The sequence below is a fragment of the Trichosurus vulpecula genome, chromosome 7, assembly GCF_011100635.1.
Source record: "Trichosurus vulpecula isolate mTriVul1 chromosome 7, mTriVul1.pri, whole genome shotgun sequence".
Classification (NCBI taxonomy): domain Eukaryota; kingdom Metazoa; phylum Chordata; class Mammalia; order Diprotodontia; family Phalangeridae; genus Trichosurus; species Trichosurus vulpecula.
Genome location: NC_050579.1, coordinates 37,670,321 through 37,689,915, shown reverse-complemented (window position 1 = coordinate 37,689,915; position 19,595 = coordinate 37,670,321). Strand labels below are relative to the sequence as shown.

Below are 19,595 nucleotides of genomic sequence, written 5' to 3'. Positions count from 1 at the left end.
CCCTCAAATTGAAAAAACATAGAATTTAGAAAATGCTCATAAGTCACACACTTAACAGAAAATCAACTTTCTAATAAAACACAACATATACTGAGTCAAAAACAATGCTAAAAATACAGTAAAGTTCCACAAAATGCTCTCATTGTCTCACCTCATTGCAAAAACAGCTGGGTTCTTGTGACGAAACCAAAGAATTCAAAGATACCAGTTCTCAAACTTTTCTACGTACCTGGATCATCTGAACAAACCATTAATACCTCTCAAAAATCTGAGGCTGTAGTTATAAACTAGGTCATTTCCCATGGATGGCAACTGTCTCAACATATGACAAGCCTTGGAGTAAGGGATCTGTAGGTCCTGTGAGTATTCCTGGGTGGTTTCTTCACCCTAAAGTTTCCAGGGGATGATTTTTGTCATGTCTCACTGGACTACTTACTAGCTAGCCGAGGGGGCTCCCATAAGCCACTGTGGAGCTCTCCAAATCTTTACCTGTAAAATGGAGACAGCACTTGTTCTCCTGACCTCAGAAAGTGGGTGTGAAGAAAGCATTTGGTAACCCTAAAAGCATTACAGAAATGGAAACAATTAGTGTAAATATTGCCTCCACTCCGTACTGGCTGGGTACTTCCTGTTAGACCATACCAACTCCAACCACATGAAAAATTGAGTCCTAAGGTTTTGTTTCATGTATAGAATGGTGGCAGCTTGGAAAGAATCATGAACACACTCAGGTCCTATTCCCTCTTACATACCCTTGGCTGGTGAACAACAGACTATCCTAAACTGGGCTGTGTTGTCTGCAGTAGCTGTGATCACGTATTTTGTTTCAACTCCTGAATTAGAAGAGCAGTCAGCTTATTAATGAATTGATGCAAAGTCAACCAGTTGTAAGTCCTGAAGGTGGAAAGCACTTTGGGTCAATGCCTGGGTTAAGGCATTTTTTTTTTTTAGGGAAATGTATTTTCATATGACTAGAAAGATCACCTAAAGTTTATTTCCACAAAATGGCCCCCATAACAACATGACAAAAACACCCGCTGTTCTTGGTGGTCACGCTCTTCTCAGATTTCTTCTTCAAGATTTCCCCAACATCTGTTTGCACGCTGAGTCTCCTAATCAGTTGACATTATACAAACCATTGCTGACTTTCAATCTGGCCAAGTACCATTACTAAGAACGTCTCTTTCGGGTTTTACATCTATCCCACATCTTGCTCACACTTCGAATCCTCATACTGGGCCCTCGACCTGAATAATCATGGTAATCAATGGCACTGCACATAGGTTCTCTCACCTATATTAAAACTCTCTCATATTTGAGATCTCCATGACTCAAGCCAATTGACTTTGGCATTAATTGACAAGCCATTGATGATAAAGAGATTCCCTGAGGAATCCAAGAGGGTACAAAGCTCTTAGCCATTTGTCTCTGGGTCTACCTTAATGCTTCAGATATCCTTATTTTATACCTAAGCTGGTTGGGTTTTTGCATTCATGATTTCTCTTTTGTTTCTGCCCTTTTCCTAATAATTTAGCACAGATGGAGGCACACAATAACTGTGATAGATGTTCTGAGTTGGTAAAGGCAGGAGCAGGTGCTGACTTTTTGAAGTTGGAGATTTTGTCCACCTTTCTCCCTAATGGAACTGGATTTGTAGGAGGAAATTTTACAAGAATTCATAGCCAAAGCCTTGCTGCAGATGATTTTTTTTTTTTTGCCTTAGCACAACAGAAGAGTATATTAGCCAAAGTAGAAGTATTTGTTCAAATCAGCAGAAATAAACACAGGAAGATAAAAGTAAGGCAGGATATAAGAAAAGGCAGGCAGAATGAAAGCAAAACACAGAGGAAACAAAATTAGAGATGCAAGATCCACAGTATAAAGTTTATTTTAGCAACATGGCAAAAAGGAGATGATTCAAGTACCATGTGACTAGAAGATGAATCAACATGAATGCCAGCAGCAGACTGTTCCCAGGGCTCTACATGAGATTCGGGCCCTAGCATGGAGGATTGGAATCCTTTGGTCCAGGGGAAGCTGCTGGAAGGTCAGGGGCTCGTCCACCCACCAGCTGGGACTGTAGCAGGTGTGTTAAAGTGAACCCTGTAGATTGCCACGAGGCCACACCGCCTCTCCAGTACAGAGCCACAGGAATACCTAGCCCTTGGTGTGTCCCAGATGGACCTGCAGCATTCTGGGTGAGGCTGATCGGGACAGTCATGACCGTCTTCATCTAAGACGGGGTAGATGACTCCTGGGAAATCTTACCCACTCTCTGCCTCCCTTACCTTCCCCAAGCTGTCCCTGCTATCCACTTACACAGTGCCCACACTAGGCCAGGCCCTCATCATTTCCTGGCACCCTAGCCCTTGGTCTCTTCTCCAATCCATCCTCCCGATGGCTGTCAGGGGCATTTCTAAAACACAGGTCTGACCGAGTCATTCCCCTGCCTAAGAAGCTGCACTGGCTCCTATTTCCTGTAGGATCAAACACAAACCCCATGGCCTGGCCCTCAAAGGCCTTCTCAAGCTGGCCTGAGCCGACATTTCCAACTTTAACTCCCCTTGCTCTTTACAGGCTGCCAGTCTATCCTCTCTGCCCCTCCCCCTCGGCCTCACTTCCACCTCTCAGCAGCCCCAACCTCCTTCCCCTTTCATCCTGGAGGTCACTTCCCCCAGGAGTCCTGTCTTGGTCCTCCCCCTCCCCCCAGCTGCCAGGATTGACCTTGTATTTACTTAGATGCACCTAATTGTCAAAGGGACCATTTCCATTTTATCTCTCTCTGTATCCCCATTCATTAACATGGTGCCTGGCATAGAGTCGCATTTAATAAATGCTTGTTCATTAACTGAACTATACAAAGCAGCAATGTGAGGAAGAGGGGCTAGCTTTGGGACAGAGCAGGCATGTTCACTGGAAAGATCTGGAAACTTTCATTTCCTCTAATGGCTGGGGAAATCCAACACAAGAAAAGAAAGGCTCACATATGGCATTCTGCCTTACCAACTGAAGCGGTCTCAACCTCAGTTTCCCCACTAGAAAAAAATCAAAGAACCACAGATTTAGAACTAGAAGGGACCTTAGAGGCCTCAATATATTTCTTCCTACCCAGAGAACCATCCTTTATTACAAAGAACTTAAAAATAAAAGGTGGAAAACGGCAAAACTAATCAATATCTCCAAAAAGTCTGACATTAAAAGCAACCTTCCACATCCATAGACTACAAACAACAGGGACTTGGGGGCTTGGGGGGGATGCACTCTCCTCTCTCTACTTCAGGAAAAGGTTAGCAAATACCCTCGCCAATTCTTTCAATACCTGAGAAGGTTTCTCTTTGACAAGACTTGTGAGGCAGCTGGCAAATGCCATCTTACCTGCCTGTGCTTTCGTCTCCTGCTAGGCATCTGCCATCCCCATATCTATGCAAAGGTCCAGAGGCCTGAGCCCCATTCCCAGACACAACCCTCTCCTTTTCCTTCTTGAGTCTTCTTCAGGTTCTCCTTCATTCTCTCTGATCCTCCAGAACCCTCTTTAATTCTTTTACTTATCTTTTATCATCCTGTTTTAACTCAGAAGTAGGATCTAAGCCATTATCTAGTTCTGAAGACTTTTCTCCAGCTAATTCTCCCCAAACAATCTCCAACTGACTTCACCAGGCCAAATCTTTCCAGAATTTCCTTCTCCTTATTCAGAAGGAGTCCTTCTCCCCTTCCCTGTTCTTCTTCCCCACAGCTTTCTCTCATGGAAACCAGAAGTCAAATGTCCAAGACATAAAGGTAGCTGACACAAATATATGTATGTGTATATATAAATACATAAATATGTATGTATGTATGCATGTCACTGGCCAGGAGATAGTCAAAGAGTATGAATAGTTTTCAAAAAAAGAAATATCAACCACCCACCATCATAGCTAGCATTTATAAAGAACTTTAAATTAGGCAAAGCACTTTACATTAGCTAGTCAATAGTTAAAAAAAATTTATTAAATGCCTACTGTGTGGTGGGCACTGTATTAAGCATTGGAGCTACAAAGAAGGGGGCACACCATCTTAACCAACTCTTTTCAATAAGAACTTTTATTTCCCCACTTCTGAGAACTCTATATCACCTTAAAGGAATCTAAGATGCCTTGGAACCATGGTTAGAAGTAAATGTGTTAAATACTGGATGTCCCAAAAGTCTTAGTGCAGTTTTAAACTGCCCTAAGCCTTTGGGGACACTTTCTGCTAAGATCAAAGTAAAAATTAGGTGGCTCCCAGGATCAATGACCATTTAAAGAACCCTAACTAAGAGTCAAAAGACTGGGTATTTCATTCCAATTCTCTTTCGAGGGTGCCAGTCAATAAAAAATTTCTAATGTTACTGATTTTAAAACACACCTTGAGGAATGTCAGCCCTTTATAGTAGTTGAACCAGGAAAACTTGCTTTTGAAAATAATACCCTGTATTGTTTCTTCTTTTGGGCTGCATGACTAATACAACTGATCTTTTTTGGGTTCTAAAGTTCAAAACACTGGTTAATGTAAAAACTTCAGAACAATGATGGTCTCCTCACTGTCTCGGCCTACAGGAGCACTGCCCACCTATCTGAACTCCTCATAACTAATGGCTGTTTGAAGGCACTGACATGGTGGCAGCTTTGCAAATCTGTACTTATAATTTTTGCTGGCTAACCTTGACATTACCAAATTCTATCAATGAACTCATTTAATAGACAGCAGAAGGAGCGGCCATAAAACGGATCTCATGATATAGTACCTGTGGCAAATGGTTTTCTAAACTATTCAGCTTAACAAATTTAGTTTTTATCTGGAAACTTGACCAAAAAGAAATCATATTTTTTTAGCTTTTAAGAAAAAAATATCAAATCAAAAGATAGCATGTTACCACCTGGCCTGAATCCTGAACATAAAATCATGACTCAAATGAGCTCCTTCAAGGGCTACAGAAAGATGGTGAGGTATACTCTGGGCCGAGGGTTGAGATGGGGTTACTTCATGAGCCCCAATGTGTGGTAGGGTCAAAGCTAAAACCTCCTCCACCTTCTCCTCCTCCTCCTCCTCCTCCTCCTCCTCTTTCTCTCCTCCCTCCCCTTCTTCTTCTTCTTTTCTCTCTCTCTCCCTCTCTTCAAGTTCTAAATTACTTCCTAAATAACTAAATATGAAATACATTGAAGAGACCAAACATACATTTGCTTTATTCTCTCTCCAAGAAAATTAGGTAAAGCAGTATCTACCATAAATGCTGATCTAAGTAAAGGTTCACATTTCTACTATGTTCCAAATACACACACACACACACACACACACACACACACATATTATATATATATATGGAACATAGTATTATGTATATATATATTTGGAACATAGTATTACATATATATATGTATATGTATATAAGCATGCACGCACACACACACACACACACACATTAATCAAAGACAAATCAAGGCGCCCCTGCTTTCGTCACCCGCTCTATCCCAGAGCCACCAATACCAGACAGGATAGTCACACCTAAGGCCAGGAGTAGACTGGAGGCTCACTGTACTAGCTGCACCTTCTGCAGTTACAAGGTATAGGTACAGTTACTTCCCCAAGTTTGGTTACTCATTCAAAGGGGCCAAGACAGTCACACAATATCAGGAAACAGTAGAAAGGGGCATCTGTCCTTACAAGTACTGACAAATCTTCTATTTCCTCTCCAGAAGACCTGCCCACCCAAAAGACAAATTCCCATGAAGCCTTTCAAAGGATCACAGATTAGAGCTGGAAGGGCTCTCAGTGTCTGTCCAGTTCAATGGCTCCATTTTACAGATAAGAAGACTGAGGGTCAGAGAGAGCGAGGGACTTGTTCTAAGTTATGCTGGAAGTATGCAGCAGAACCTAGCTTTGTATCCAGGCTTTCTATCTCATAATCCAGTGCCATTTTCACAATACCACATTGCTTGTACTTAACATGTTTGTTGTAATGGATTTTATTTTATTGTTTTAAACCGTGCTTAGCAAGACACAGGCACTAGCTGAGTTCTTTCTCAAATGTACCTCAGCATGATGAGAAGCTACAAGCTGGGACAATTAATTATTTTCTTTTTGTATGGCACAAACATATCTAAGTTAGGTACCTGCTGGAAGGGAAGATAAGAGTTTAAGTGAGCAGACAATTTTGGAAGACTAGAATGCTACAAAATCATAGGGGTGTGTGTGTGTGTGTGTGTGTGTGTGTGTGATGTACACACATGTGAGAGCTCTCATGCTAAATTAAAGCAACATCTCTGAAGGAATTACAAGAATATATGGATAAATTAATTTTCAATGATAAAATATCACAAGAGGAGAAAACCCAAAATCTCAATGAGGCAGATGTTCACGTAAAAGTAGCCATCTAATTTAAACACACAGAAGCATGACCTGCTGAGGCTATTTGTGGGAGGGATGCCATCACAGGGTCTACCTATCCCTAGGAAAGCCCCTGTCTCAGCTGTGGGGAGCATGCACCCTTGCAATCAATCGGAGTCAGCACCAGTGACAGCTCTGCAGTCCTCCAATGTGGTGCTGATCAGGTGTTCTCAGAGCCTGGCTCAGCTCACAGCGACACAATGCAGCTGAGCAGGCTGAGCAGGGGAGCACAAGCCTCAGCCTCCTGCACACAGCCTGTCCCTGTTCTCCAGAACACAGCGGGCGACCTTTGAGCTCAAGCCTCACAGAGAGATGATGTGCTGAGGTGGAAGACAACCCTATCTATGGTAAGCTGATCTTTAAAGATGGTAAAGCTGGCTAGATGGAGATTTTTTTGTTGTTCCTTTTAAAGTGGTCGTTAGAGTAGAAGATATATTTCTTAGTAGCAAGTGCATGCACCAAAAAATTGCTGCAGTGACAGTTGAGAAATTTTGTTCCGATGTCCATTTATTTTGTAAAAAAAAAAAAAGCAAAACCAGTTTTCTGGTGAAAATCAACACTAGAAGATACAGGAAAACAACATCTTGCAATGTAATGTGTGGGGCTCAGGGGGATTATATTGGATCTGGGTTTTCAAATGCCTAAAATGTTTCGTAATATGCAGACATTCCTTTTAAACTGATAAAGCTATATTCTATCGTAGCTGATTTCTTAAAAATCTTAAAAAATATTCTCTATCTCACACACACACACACACACACACACGGCTGCTACCTTACTGCAGAGATTTTAAAAACAGATCTATGACAGCCATTTTTTCCATCTGGATAAGAAAACATTATGAGAAAAGAGTATTTGCTTGGACTCATGAGGCAGCGTATATTGGTAAGAGAATGCTTTTTTAGAACACGGGCTGGGAGAAGACAGATAGGGAAGAAGGGTGGTAAAAGAAAGGGGGAAGGGTTGGGGAAGGGTTGCAGGAGGCAAAGAAGGAAAGAAAGTCTCTCTCTACCAGACAGCCCCAACAGCAGGATTAAGCATTTGGACTATAAATGAAGGGAAGCTTTGTTAGTTTAATCACTGGAACAATTATAAAAGGAGTAAACAACAAAGAGGTTTATTGATAATTTTGCCTAATGCTAAAGAGACCATTATAGATTCCTCCACTGCATTTGCATGCTGAAAGGCTATCATTTCGGTCTCTCTGTTTGTTTCCAGGCAAAGATGGAATATCAGATATTGAAAATGTCTCCCTGCCTGCTCATCCTTCTGCTTCTCTTTCCTGGTGTTCTGTGTATCTGTCCCCACCAATGTACATGCTCAGAAAAGCACAGGCGTGTGGACTGTTCAGGCAGAAACTTGACTGTATTACCACCCGGACTCCAAGAGAACATTGTTCACTTAAACCTGTCTTCTAACCTCTTCACTGATCTTCACAACCAGCTAACTCAATACACCAACCTGAGGACCCTCGATGTGTCCAACAACATGCTGGAGCGCCTCCCTGAGCAGCTGCCCAGGTCACTCTGGGAAATGTATGCCACCAACAATGCCATCAAACTTCTTGACAAGTCTGACACTGCTTATCAGTGGAACCTTCAGCGCCTTGATGTTTCTAAGAATATGGTGGAAAGGGTTGTTCTCATCAAAAATACACTCAGTAGCCTCCAGTTTCTCAACCTCAGTAGTAACAAACTCTGGACAGTCCCCACTAACATGCCTTCCAACATAAAGACAGTGGACCTGTCTAACAATTCTTTGACCCAAATTCTTCCAGGGACATTAGTTAAGCTGATAAATCTCACGCATCTGTACCTACACAACAATAAGTTCACATATATTCCTGATCAAGCCTTTGACCAATTATCTCAGCTGCAAGTAATAACTCTGTACAACAATCGATGGGCTTGTGATGACAAACAAAATGTTACGTATTTACTGAAATGGGTATTGGAAACCACAGCTCAGGTGGTCGGGTCTCCATGTTCTAATCATACGACACCCTGGCAAAATCTCACTGAACAATCTACCCTTTCTGCGATGACTTCGAGCATGTTCGCCATCAGCAGCACACAGGCCACGGAGGCCATTAGTTCCCTGAGTCTGGAAACCCAACACAAGGTGACCAAAATACCCAAACAATATCGAACGAAGGAGTCCACATTAAGTGCCACTCCGAGCAAAAGTGTAGTCCTCACAGGCACTGATAAGCCTTTGGTTCTCTATCCAGAAGGTCTGCCCACAGGAAAGGCAAATTCCCACGAAGCAGCAGCTGCAACACTCACCATTCATATTCAAGATGCAACTGTCTTAAACGCAAGCTTCACGAGTTCCACAAAATCCTCCACAACTCCAATGACCCTAAGCATCACTAGCGGTATGCCGAGCGGCTTCTCTGAAATGGCTCAACAAAGCACAACTCTCACCTTAAGGAGAGAGGAGACAACCACCAATGCTCTTAATGCTCGCTTACCTTCTGCAGCAAGTATCTGGAAAGCAAATGTGGCTTATGTCTTAATGGTCAATGTCATTGTAATAATGGTCATGCTGACTGGCTGAGGACTTGAGTTTTCTGAAATTAATGGAAGTACTCCTCTCTCTGATGTATATTTGGAAAAACATGCTCGTATCTAACCAGTGACTCAAATTATAGAAAACCCTCCAGAAGGCCAGTCTTGAATTTTTGACTCTGATCTTAATGAAGTAACTTTTGTCCTAAATACAAGTGCACAATTAATGTCTTGGTACTTTGCTGCTATTTTACTGTCTTAACTGAGTAAACTCTAACCTGTTAAGTTTTTTTTTAATGAAATGTTTATTTTGTATCTTAAGGCTTCATTTTCTTGCAAAAAATATAAAGCATCTGAACTTTAATATGTATTTTATGTATGTTTTCATCATTAAACATCTGGAAAAGAAATAAAAAAGTCTACACTAATGCCTGTGGGGTCTTTGCTCCCTAACCGTGTCGTTTTATGACCTCGAACACTGAGCTTAGCTAACCATTTCATTGTGTCATTAGTCCAGGTGTGTTGGGCAAAATTCGAAATGTTGCATGAAAAACCCAAGTGTTTAAGTGGCTTGCTTCTAAAGGAGTGCTGGACTGGCCTCCCTCTGAATGGCTGTCTTTATTTCATCTTCAAGCCACCACTGCTTCATACCCCAATTAATGCCCTGCTTCTGAAGGACTCTGCTGCTTTACTCATGACCTAAAGGACAAAGGCCCTCATAAAAGCTAGAGCACAGTGGGCTTGGCGTTTTGCTAGGAAGGAAGTTCAACAGCTTTGCTTTAAGAGTCTGAGCCCACAGAAGTAAACTTGGATCAGAATCCTTAGAATGAACAGGAAAACATTAGCATGCTGAAAGTGCCACAGATGTTAAATATTTAACAAGATCCACTGGCCAGGTGGCAAAAAGTCTTACACGTCACATCAGGAACTATTTTGAGAGAGAAAGAGAGAGAGCTTTATTTAAGGATAAACAAATGAGAATGTGGACAGAATTAAAGTGGGAAGGGGAGCATTAGAGCCTTATTACAATTTCCAGTGAGGTGAAGGCTCATAGGCCATGCCTGACCACTAAAAAAGATCTTTCAGAGAATTTCTCAGGAAGAAAAGGGCATGAATTAATTAATTTACACAAACTTTTATTAAGCACAGATGACATGCAAAGCATTGTTTAGGAACTTGAGGCCGCTTATGATAAATCAAAGAGTTTACAATCTGACCTAGTAATTATGAGAAATTCTTGAGAATGGGAAACCCAATCACTTGTCCAGTAAACCATCAAAGAGATAAGAGGAGGGACGGGAACACTGAAAGTGATAGGCTAAAATAACGTAGTGAACAGAGAGCCTAAAAGTAAGGAGGAGAAGCCCTTTAGGTCCCTTTCTGGCACCTCCTGGCATTGCTTGGTGTCCTAGGCAACCTCTTGTACTTTAAGTGACAGATGGGTCTGGCTGGGGGCAGTTACCCTACACTAATGAAATCAGAAGTCTATCTCCCCCACCCTACTCCACAAAAAAGGAAAGATGGAGGAAGGTAGGGAAGAAAAAAAGAGAAATAGAAGAGAAAAAAGGGATGGCTTTCAAGAGTCATTAAATGTAAGACAGATTACAAAGTCAATTTTTAGAGGCCTATTCATGGGAAAGTTGAAGTCCATTAGTCACCGCAAGTGACCCCTCTGGTTTAGGTGCATTCCAGGTTCCCAATCTATAAAACAGGGGCTGGGCCAGTTCACTGCTAAGGTCCCTTCTGAGTAATCTATTTACTCTTTGCTCAAAGTCTTGAACTCAAGCGAATAACCATAAACTGAAAACAACTATTTCATTTAATACAGATGCTACTGAAGAGACAGAAATGACAGGACATTTGTAAACACAGTATCTGTCAACAGCCCAAGAATATTTTGATGATCTTTGGTTAGGAGATGCTCTCTTTGCCTTGGAGGCGGCACAGAGTTTGTCACCAAAACAAATGTTGTCAGATGGTACTCCATTTTAAATTTGCGGCTTTTATAATACAATTGCTAAGAGTGAGGCTAACACAGAGCAACTCAAAGGGAATTACTCTGCCATCTCTTCCTTTTGGGGCGACCCTCTTTGAGAAGGCCATCTACAAGAGATAGCACCATTTCTTTTCCTCACTCTCGGAGTCTGGCTTCTGAGCTTCAACCAAAACCATTCTCTTAACTGCCCAAACAAATGGCCTTTTCTAGGCCATCTTTCCTTCCTGACCTCTCTGCAGCCTCTGACACTGCTGATCACTCTCTCCTCTCCCAGTTCCAATCCCACCTATCTGTCCCCTTCTTCTCTGTCATCTTCGCTAGCTCTTCATCCAAGTCACCTTTGCTAACTGTGGGTTAGCTCTATCCTGGGCTCTCTTTTCTTCTCTCTCTATACTTTTTCACTTGGTGATTGTATCAGCTCCCATGGATTCAATTCTCATCACCATACTAAACTCTCAAATCTACTTATGCAACTCTAACCTCTCTGCCAACCTCCAATCTCTCATCTCCAACTGTCTATTAGACACCTTACCCTGGATGTCCCACAGACATCTTGAGTTCAATACAACCACCCTGAACTCATTCCTTTTCCCCTGTCCCTCAACCTTCCCCTCATCCTAATTTCATTATTACTGTGAGTGAACCACCACCTTCCCCACTCTTGGGCCAACATCCTAGGAGTCATCCTCAATTCCTCACCCTCTCACCCCCATACACAGAATGCTGCCAAGTCCCACCGTAACAATAGCTCTTGTATATGTCCTCTTCTCTCCTCTGACACTGCCCCCATAACTCTAGTGTGCAGGCCTTCACGACCTCACATCTGGACGATTCTAAGAGCCTGCTGATTGGTCTGACACGGGTCTCTCCTCACTCCTGTCCATTTCTCATTCAGCTGGCCAAATGATCTTTCTACAGTACAGGTTCAATCAAACTACCCCTCCACATACACACCCTGCACATCAATAAATTCCAGTGGCTCCCAACTGTCTCTAGGAACAAGTAGAAAACCTTCTATTTGGCATCCAAAGCCCTTCACAACCTGACATCCCCACTCCCCCAGTCTTGTTACGCCTTCACATACTCTGGGGTTCACTGCTATTGACTTCCTTGCTGTCTCTCACACAAAACCTCTCCGGGCATTTTCACTGACCATCCTCCATTCAGGGAATTCTCTCCCTTTTCACCTCCGCCTCCTGCCTTCCATCAAGTCCTAGCTACAATCCCACCTTCTCCATGAAGCCTTCCCTGATCCCCTTTCTAGCTAATGCCTTCCCTCTATTGGGTATCTCCAATTTATCCAGGACATGCCTTATTTGTATAGAGTTGTTCCCATGCTGTCTCTCCCACCAGACTGTGAGGGTCTTGGGAGCAAGGACTGTCTTTTATCTTTCTTGGTATCCTCAGCACTGAGCACAGCAGGTGCTCACTAAATGTTTACTATCTCTCTTGCACCTATAATTAAGAATACTGATGTCTTTTAAGGATAACGTCAATGAATCTACTTGTTTAAGAAAAGCAACGCCATACAAGCCATTCAACTAACACCCTGCCATTAGCTCCAAGAAGATATACTAGGATGGGTTCGGTTTTAAAGGCCTACACATGCTGCTCATTAAGTTTTGATTCCAGTTAACAAAGAGCATCTGTTTATTTCTAGGATAAGCACTCCACCCAACTCTAAAAATACTTCTTGGCCACTCATTAAGTGAATAGTGGTGCTCTAAGCAGTGGGGAATAGGAGAGTAAGATGCTGCCTTTTCCTTCAAGGAGGCTGCAATCTAAATAGAGCAGATGGAAGGACAGGAGTAAGTGCGGGACCGTATGGGATGTGCTCAGGGCAACAAGAGAGATTTGAAGGAAGGCAACGGGCCCTGGGGAAAGAGGGGAGGAGACTGAGCTGGTAGCGGTTGTCATATTTGAGCTGGGCTTGGAAGGATGGGCATTCACACCTGGAATGACTAAGACAATCATTCACATTCATACAGCATCTTACAAATTACTTTCTTAAACTACCTTCCTCTGGTTTATTGGGAAGATTGTTGTGAAACTCCAGACCTCTGGATTTTAATTTGTAGATAAGGAAAACAAGGCTCAGAGAAGCTAAATGCCTTTGTTAAAGGCAACTAAGTCAGTAAATGGCAAAGGTGAGACTCTGCTCTAGGTCTTCTGGCTCCAAGTCCAGTGTGCTGGTCACTCCTGAACTGCAAAGCAAGTGAAAGCCTCTACAATCACGTAGTTTGATGCATGTTTCCTCCAGTCCTACCCATCCGTACTCCACACGTGACCATCTTGAATCCCTGTTCCACCTACTATACCCAGGGTTTTTCCCCAGTGGAACCCAAGGAAGGACTAAACATGAATTATTCCCTCATTCTCCAAGCTGGCTCACCATTCATATTCACTCTCCCTTCCCACCTACCTCCTCTCCTGATCTAGCCAAACAAAGGTCTCCCTTATCACTAAGGTGGCCCTGAACCCAATCAAAAGCACTCCCTGGCAAGACTATGTCAGTGGCCAGCTCTAGTGACTTTCTCTGGCACTAGCTCATGCTTCCCACCAAAAGTACCTTTTTTCCTAGGTCAGTGATTTTAAAAGAAAAGAGTACTTTTAGATTTTTTTTTAGTATGGTCAAAACATTCAAAGGGGCACCTAAAAGAATTCTATCTAGTAATTGGCTTGGCAGGCTCCCAAGGGTCCTCACCAGGCCAATTCAATGTATACAGTTCCTACTCCCCTCACACTAGAGGACTAAGGTGGCTATGGCTAAGTCCTCCACATGTGGCAGCAAAGGTAGGATTGAGAATAAAACCAAAAACAAGTTACCACAAATGCCCATTCGCAAACGGCCATTCTGCAAACATCTGGAGATGTTAACTTCCTCAGAGACTAAGAGGTTTATTAGACACCAGAGACCAGGGAAGGTGAGTGGAAGACTTCAGTAAGGGAGCCAGACACATGACAGAGAGAACACTGGATCCCACAGGCATCTTCGAGTCATTACATCTAAAGCAGAACACTTCGTCTTTTCCCCCACTCTATCCCTCCTCCAAACTCGCTACTGTCATTGAGGGCAGGAAAGAAAACAAAGACTGGAAGAGCAGCTGTTCTAAAGCAGAGACAGAGAGAGCCCCCTCTCCCCCCACCATGGAAGGAACACAATGTTCAAGGCATTACAGAATGGATTCTTAAGGGAGCTGAAAAGAGCAGAAGATAACAAAGGCATGGGAAAAAAGCAAACCTTTGTTTATTGAATTTTTTTTAAATGATATTTTATTCCAAACATATTCCTCCCCATGCTACCTAGAGAGCCCTCCATTAGGGCAAAGAGGGAAAAACAAGAGGTTCAGCAAGGACCATGAACAAGAAATTCCATCTGTCACCTCCAGGTATTTTCTCAGGTTGTCCCTCATACCCAGAATGATCACCCTCCTCATCGCTACCTCCTTAAAATCCCATCTTGTACAGAAAGCCTTTTCCAATCCCTCTAACCAACACATTGGTTAAACCTCCAGTGGACACTAGGTACCTCCGTGGTCACCAGTGAAAGGAAGGAGGTGAGTTTTCCTATCTCATTTTTTTCATATGGGCCAAGGTGGATCATGACAATAGTGAGCATCCAGTTTAGTTTAGTTTCTGTGGTAGTTTCCATTGGGATTATTAGAATCATTGTGCACAAGGTATTCCTGGTTTCACTTACTTCACTTTGTATCAGCTGATCTCAATTGTTCCATGCTTCTCAATATTCAAGATCTTCTTTCTTACAGAGTAGTAATATTCCATTGCATTCGTGTTGTGGCACAATTTATTTAGCCATTCCTCGATTAACAAGTACCTACTTTGTTTCCAGTTTGTTGTTACAGTGGTTCTGTTATGAGCACTTTGGTGTAGATGAGATCTTCCTTTTGTCACTGACACCATTTGGGTATATGTGGGATCTCTGGATCAAAGGGTATGGACATCGTAGCATTTCCAATTTGCTTTCTAGTCTGGTTAAACCAATTCGAGCTCCACCAATAATAGATGCACATGTGTGTCTTTTCACAAACCCTTTAACAGCAACTGTGTTTGTTTTCGTCCTTTTCGTCAATTTATCATTTTTTAAAAAGTTGACCAAAACAGCATTGATTACTACTGACTCAATGACTGCCTTCCCCTCTCTACAAAATGTTTATGAGAATAATCTATCCAAGCACTGAGGGCATGAAGGTCCAAGATGGAAAGAGACAACTTTTACACATTGTATTCCACGGCAGGTCACACACTGCTAGTGCACAGTCTGAACCAAACTTCCAAGGCCCATGTTCTAGAGGAGAACAGATGCTTTAGTGCCTCCACTCCTCCCTTGGGGCTGGTGACAAAACCTGGCCACAGCCCTGACAAGAGACTTCTATCCATCCATCTCCTTGCCATCCACCTTGCTAACAATCCCACTGTATGTACTGTTTGTTAACAATAAAAAAGCACACGATGTGGACAGAATGGAATGCCACCTCAAGTTTTTCCTCCATAAGGGATCTCTCATTCATAAGCCAAAACCTAGGAGATTCCTTGAAAAACATAACAGACTGCTTTCTTTGATGGCTCCCTGATTATTAACATGAAGTGAGGACCAAAATGGGGAAACACATACTAACAAAAATGCGTTCTCCTGCCGTCACAGAGCACATCCAGCACAGAGACTCAATGGCAGAGGGATTCTCTTGAGACAGTGAGGTCCTTCACACGCTCCTTGGTGGCATGCCTGCATGACATTTCTGTGTTTTCTTTTTGTTTTTAACTGGGTACAGAAGAAAACAAGAGGAGGATTGGGCTACACTGCTTTTGGGAAACTGAACAGTTATTTTATACGATTCCAGCCTTTTCCCTGAGACAAAGGCCATAACGGCAACAACAGTGACGAGGATGATGACGGCGACCATGATTAAGCTTTAAACAATGCCTACCACGTGCTGGGCACTTTGCTAAGCTCTTTATAAATATTATCTCCATTTATCCTTACCACCCTGGGAGGAAACTGAGGCAAGCAGAGGTAAAATGACTTTGCCCAAGGTCACAAAGAAGTAAGGGTTCAAGGCTGGAATAGAACTCGTGTCCCCCTGTCTTCAGGCCCAGCGTTCAATCCATGGTTCCACTGAGCTATCTGGAAATAACTAGCATTTGTATATTGCTTTAAGGTTTGCAAATTACTTTAAAAATATTATTTCATTTGATCATCACAGCAACCCTGAAAGGTAGGTGCTTTTATTATTCACATTTTAGAAATGAGAAAATTGAGGCTTAGAGAGGTTAATGGACTTGTCCAGGGTGGCTAAGCTTACATGTCTAAAATCTGATTTGAATTCAGGTCTTCCAAACTGCAGGTCCAGTGTTCGATCCCCTGCACCATCTAGCCACTAATATTCTTCCCGGAGTCATCACAGGCTCCTCACTCTCCCTCACCCTCCATATCCAATCTGTTCTCCAGGCCTGTCAATATCATCTCTGCAGCATCTCTCGAATACACCCCCTTTTCTCCTCTGATGTTGCCACCCACCCACCTGCACCTGGATCATTGCAATAGCTGCTAGTGGGTCTGCTTGTCAAGTCTCTCTCCATTCCACATCATCCTCCACTCAGCCACTAACGTGATTTAGTGATTTTCCTAAGGCACAGGTCTGAGCATGTCTCTGTCCCAACTCAATATACTCCTGTGGTTCCTTATCACAGTCTCTAGGAGCAAGTACAAGATGCTCTGTTATGCATTCAAAGCCCCTGCCTTTCCAGTCTTCTTACACCTTACTTTTCAACACATCCTCTTGGATGCAGTGATACTGGCCTCCTGGCTGTTGCATGAACAAGAAATTCCATCTGTCAGCTCCAGGCATTTTCTCAGGTTGTCCCCCATACCCAGACTGATCCTCCACCCCCCCCATCTCTACCTCCTTAAAATCCCATCTTCTACAGGAAGCCTCTTCCAACCCCCCTCACTTCTAGTGCCTTCAGTCTGGTCCTTATTTCCTACTTATCCCATGTGTAGCTTCTTGGTACACACTTGTTTGCCTGTTGTCTGTCTCATTGTGTGGTGATGTCGGGGACTGTCTTTTGCTTCTTTTTGTGTCTCCAGCACTTAGCAGAGTTCCTGGCATGAAACAAGAGCTCAATACATGTTATTGATTGATGGACTGATTACATAAAAGTCAGAAAATGTCAGTCTCCAAAGGACCAAAGACGGCGACGGAAAGGCAACTGGTAGGGGATCACACAATAGGTGTGAACAGGCTGCAACCCATGAAAAAGCAAGAACTGAATGGGAGAATTAACATGTAGGACATCATCAGCCAGAGGGCAGGTACCATAAGCCAAGAGATTAATGAAGAAGGGGGAGGGGGAAGACTAGCAGACCTTACGGGGGGTCACTTAATCCCTCTGGGCCACAGCTTTCTCATTTATGAAAATGAACTGCACTGGCTGACCTTTCAGTCTAAATTTTATGATATGAAGCTGAAAAAACAATATGCACAAATTAGCATTGCATAAAATAATGGCTAAACCAAATTGTATATATGTATTTGGACTAAAGCCACTCATCCCTAAGGACACTAATTTTGTCTTCTTTTATCAACGGTCTCAAGTTTTAAACGTGCATGAGCAATGCTGAAAAAGCATCACACAATATCCACTGATAAACCTTAGTAGTGCAAGGTCATCCTCCCCCTAGGTATTTGGCTTTGGAAGGTGGCAATGGGGCAGGTCCGTCCTTATTATCATGAACAAAAGGAAGGAAAAAGGATGGATGGAACTGAAACTGATCAACAAGGCAAGATGCTCCAAAGTCAGCTGGTTCTCTCTAGATTTTTAGCAAGTTCCCTCCTTCATTATAAAGCAATCCCCACAATTCAGAAAGGAGAGAAAGACTTCAAAGAAAAGAAGGAAGAAAGGGGACCACAGGAAGTTACAGAAGGGAGAAAGCTAGGCTCAAGATTTTCATTTTTATCACATTTTACAAAAAGTATGAAAAAAATAATCTTCCTAGCAAATTATCATGTTGAAGTCACACAGGAAACCAATTCCTGCAATGTGGTATTAGCTCCAAAGAAGATCCCTAGCAAGGAAAGGACAAGTCCCGTGCCCTTCGTGTCTGGAGGCATTTCAGCAGAGAAAAGTGTCTGAGGAATGGAGACGACGCGGCTGCTGAGTGCTAATTTGTCGGGTAAATTGGTTTACACTCTGAAAGGTGTAATCTGAATTGGAGTCTTTAAGAGAAAACAACCTTGTAGGAGCATTGCTCCACAGAAAGGTCAAAACAGACAAAATTTCTAATGCACTGAAGAGTCAATCAAGGAGTGGGTGTAATGGGAGAAGGTTGAGAGTACAGAATTGAGTTGGGTGATTTCTTTTTAAATACTTTACCCACAGCCTCCTTGGGTTTTTAATCAGTTCTGAAAGTATCTATGGGAAGGCCTACTACAGGAAATGCTGCCTCTCTCATGTTTACAATCATGCTGTTGTCCATAGCCACAGTTCTAAGCTATACAAATACCTCTAGAAGGGTTCAATTGTTGTTAAATATTTATCTAAAGAAAGAATATGCAAAGTATTGAAGGATGGCTTTTCACTTAAACTGAAAACATACACACACAGAGTGAAAAAAGGAGGGCGATAAGAACACAGAAGGCTAACAGGAAAGAACCTTTTATCTGCCAATCAAAGCTTCAACTGCCAAAATTACGTGGGGCCTACATGCAATCTAGTGTATCTCTACAGGCGTCATAGTTACAAATTCTTAACACTTAGCCACTGAGCACCACAAAGGGTTTCCCGTGCCAGAGCCAAATGAGCAAAGTGACCAAGAAAAGAATTTTTGTTACTTCATCTGACTTATAGCACCAACCTACATCTCTTCCTAATCTCTGAGAACCTTCTGAAGCCCTTCTCCTTGACATTAACATGGCTCCACAAATTTCATCCACTTTGTAGTGCAGTAGATGGAATGCTGAGCCAAGACCGAGTTCAAAGTTGACTGCAGCTACTTACTAGCTCTGTGACTCTGAAGCAAGGTGAGATCTCTGTTTGCCTCAGTTTTGTCAACTGTAAAATGAGAATATTAAAGGCACATACTTCCCAGAATTGTTAAGAGGACCAAACGCAATAACTTTTGTGAAGTCATATTACAGTTCCTGGCCCATAGTCGGGGCTTAACAAATGCTTCTTCTCTGCCTCATGGTCTGGTGGGGGATTCCTTTCTTACATAAGAGAAAAGAACCCTAGCTATGAGATTAAATGTACAATGTCTGTCTACTTTAAAAAAATCATTTTCTTCTATGTAAGCACCGCGTAAGCTAATATACTGCCTTATGTGATAAGCATGGAAGTGGTCATTCTTACACAGAGAAAAGGAGGGAAATGACATACTTGTATGAAATTATCCCCACTTTCTAGTGTAACTCCTGCATGAAGACATCCACTCTTTCAGTGAATATATAGTAAATAAAAAGGAGCAGATTTACTCTCAATGACAGCAAATGTAACACAGTAATTCTCTGATCCAGTTGGCACAGTTAAGGGGCAGTTCGAGCTGACTCGTGTCTGATAGTACACGTGGCAAAACTGGCCACCAGGACCACCCAGGAGGCACAGGATTATGACAGAAGAGGTGAGTCTTCACCATGCCGACTAGACTAGAACAAACAGTATAAAAACACTAA

At 42.6% G+C, this 19,595-nt stretch overlaps 2 protein-coding genes across 2 annotated transcripts in view; one reads left to right on the top strand and one right to left on the bottom strand.

Moving 5' to 3' along the window:
• Positions 1-19,595, bottom strand: part of NF1 (neurofibromin 1) — a 239,706-nt gene that overhangs the window by 67,322 nt on the left and 152,789 nt on the right. The window lies entirely within an intron of this gene.
• OMG (oligodendrocyte myelin glycoprotein) lies at positions 6,528-9,338 on the top strand. The gene is made up of 2 exons (XM_036766466.1): positions 6,528-6,749; positions 7,621-9,338. Exons 1-2 carry the CDS (start codon positions 6,747-6,749, stop codon positions 8,959-8,961), a joined length of 1,344 nt encoding a protein of 447 aa, XP_036622361.1. The 5' UTR covers positions 6,528-6,746; the 3' UTR covers positions 8,962-9,338.